We start from the raw sequence: 1,961 nt of genomic DNA on the forward strand, positions 1-1,961 counted from the left end.
TGCTGCCCTGGGTGTAAATCTCCAACAGGAATGTCGGTGAGCAGAGCAGGGAAAGACTCATCACATAGCTCTGTTCCATGAAGAGTCACATGCGTTTTCTGAGTTAAATTGGCATCCTGTCCTGAAAGTGTTAACATTTGTGTTTTAAAATAGAGAATTCAAACATTCTTATCACAATCAATACTTTATGAAGAGCACTACATCAGAACCCTCTTTGACACAAGTTCTTACATTTTTACCTCTGTCAGACAGGGACTAAAATGAAAAGTGTGTTTACCTGGTTTTAAACCAGCTGTGAGCTTCACGTCTGTGATTTGGGTCTTTTCGTGGGACTGAACAGTCACAACCAAACAATACATTTCATTCATTAGGGCAGGAGGCTCGTGTCGCAGATGGACAGAGACGTTTGGAACTCTGGATATGATCCTGAAAAGAAACCTTGGCTAAGTAACTGACTTATAAATTTTTTTAAAAGTCACGTATTTAAACCAAGCATTTAAAAGAATTAATAGGATGACCTTTAGCACTCTGCTGCTGAGACAGACTTACATTGTGCTTGCCTGAATGATCATGCTGTCCCAGTGAACCTCGTTGTCAGGGAGCTTAGGCCGCCTTTTGAAGGAACGGGATGCCTGTAGTGCTTCCTGGGAGGAAGCAGCATCTCCTCCTCCTCCCTGCCAACTTAAAACCACACATCTTCCGGACTCATTACCTAGAACCAGATCCACTGAAGTAATCTAAAAGAAAAAGGTCTGTCAGAAATGCCACCTCACATTTGCTTGTCAACAGCCTCTCTAAACCTCCCCCCCCGCTAAAACAAGTAACATCTTAGGCTGCTAGTAACAACCTAGGAAACCACAGAAGTCAGAATATCTACTTCTGAGTTGTCTTCCTGCCATCTTATAGCCATACACTGGCTAACTGTACTCTATGTTGTAACGTCTGCATCTTAAAAACAGGGACAATGGTCTCTCTAGTCGAAGGGATTACAATGTACAGCTGTAAAGCACCGCTGTGACGTTAGCACCTGACACAGTGCCCATAGTGGATACTCAATTGGTGGGTGCTGAATGGAGTAAGATGCTTTAATGACCTCAACAGATTCATAACCTAGTTCTTAAGTCCAAAAACATTTTTCCTGAAAACATTTGTAGGATAGCAGTGAAGTGCTTTACTAACTAAGGAAATGTCCCTCTCAAATAGATCCATTAATAAATGGATTTAAAAAGGATTATTAATTATGCTTTCTATCTAGAAAGCTTGCTCAAATTCCATGTAAAGAGTAAAATATGTAACTAATAATTTCAAAAAAGAATATGCAAAAAATTCCCAATTCTAGTTAATAATAAAAAGTAATAGAACCACAGAACTTGTTATGGGAATACTGGTATCCAAAATAGTGAGTCCATGAATCAATGCCCACTTACAGCACCCCGGTAGGGACAGAGCAGAACTGCTCCCTATGATTTCCACGGCTGCAATGTTTTAGACAATCAGGCAGTCCTCGCTTTCTCCTGTCAGCTGCTGGTAGATTCCCACTCAACCTCTTGGTTCCCATTGAGTGTTTTAGCTCTGCACCACCCAGGCCCCTTGGCAACTCGTGTAGCCTCCTTATATTCCTACCTCAGCACACAAAGTTTAAAGGGCTAACCACTCCCATTCAAGTCATAGAAAGCCCGCAATGAGCGTGTACTACTTGTTAATCACCACTCTAAGCAATGTACAGCAATTAGTTTATTTAGTTCTCACAAAATGCTATACCGTAGCTACTCAAGACACTGAGAAATACAAAGGTAAAGTAACGGCCTACAGTCACAAGCTAGTAGGTTGGTGGGTTGGAATTTGAACCCATGTAGTTTGACTCCAGAACTTATAATCAATAAAAATGTCACTTCATCACATATTTCCAAAAGCCACTTTAATGATCTGGCTGATAGGTTTCCAAACTCACTTGGCCTACC

At 41.1% G+C, this 1,961-nt stretch overlaps 1 protein-coding gene across 1 annotated transcript in view; it reads right to left on the bottom strand.

The window, feature by feature from the left end:
* Window positions 1-1,961, bottom strand: part of TRAPPC11 (trafficking protein particle complex subunit 11) — a 52,384-nt gene that overhangs the window by 21,476 nt on the left and 28,947 nt on the right. Inside the window, exons 15-17 of the mRNA XM_045286571.1 lie at window positions 550-737; window positions 278-426; window positions 3-121 (exon numbers count right to left, since the gene is read on the bottom strand). Of these exons, the coding sequence (XP_045142506.1) occupies window positions 3-121; window positions 278-426; window positions 550-737 (456 nt within the window). The remainder of the gene's footprint in view (window positions 1-2; window positions 122-277; window positions 427-549; window positions 738-1,961) is intronic.

Source organism: Echinops telfairi, unplaced genomic scaffold (assembly GCF_000313985.2).
Source record: "Echinops telfairi isolate 266 unplaced genomic scaffold, ASM31398v2 ScPeMD7_9;HRSCAF=40, whole genome shotgun sequence".
Lineage (NCBI taxonomy): Eukaryota > Metazoa > Chordata > Mammalia > Afrosoricida > Tenrecidae > Echinops > Echinops telfairi.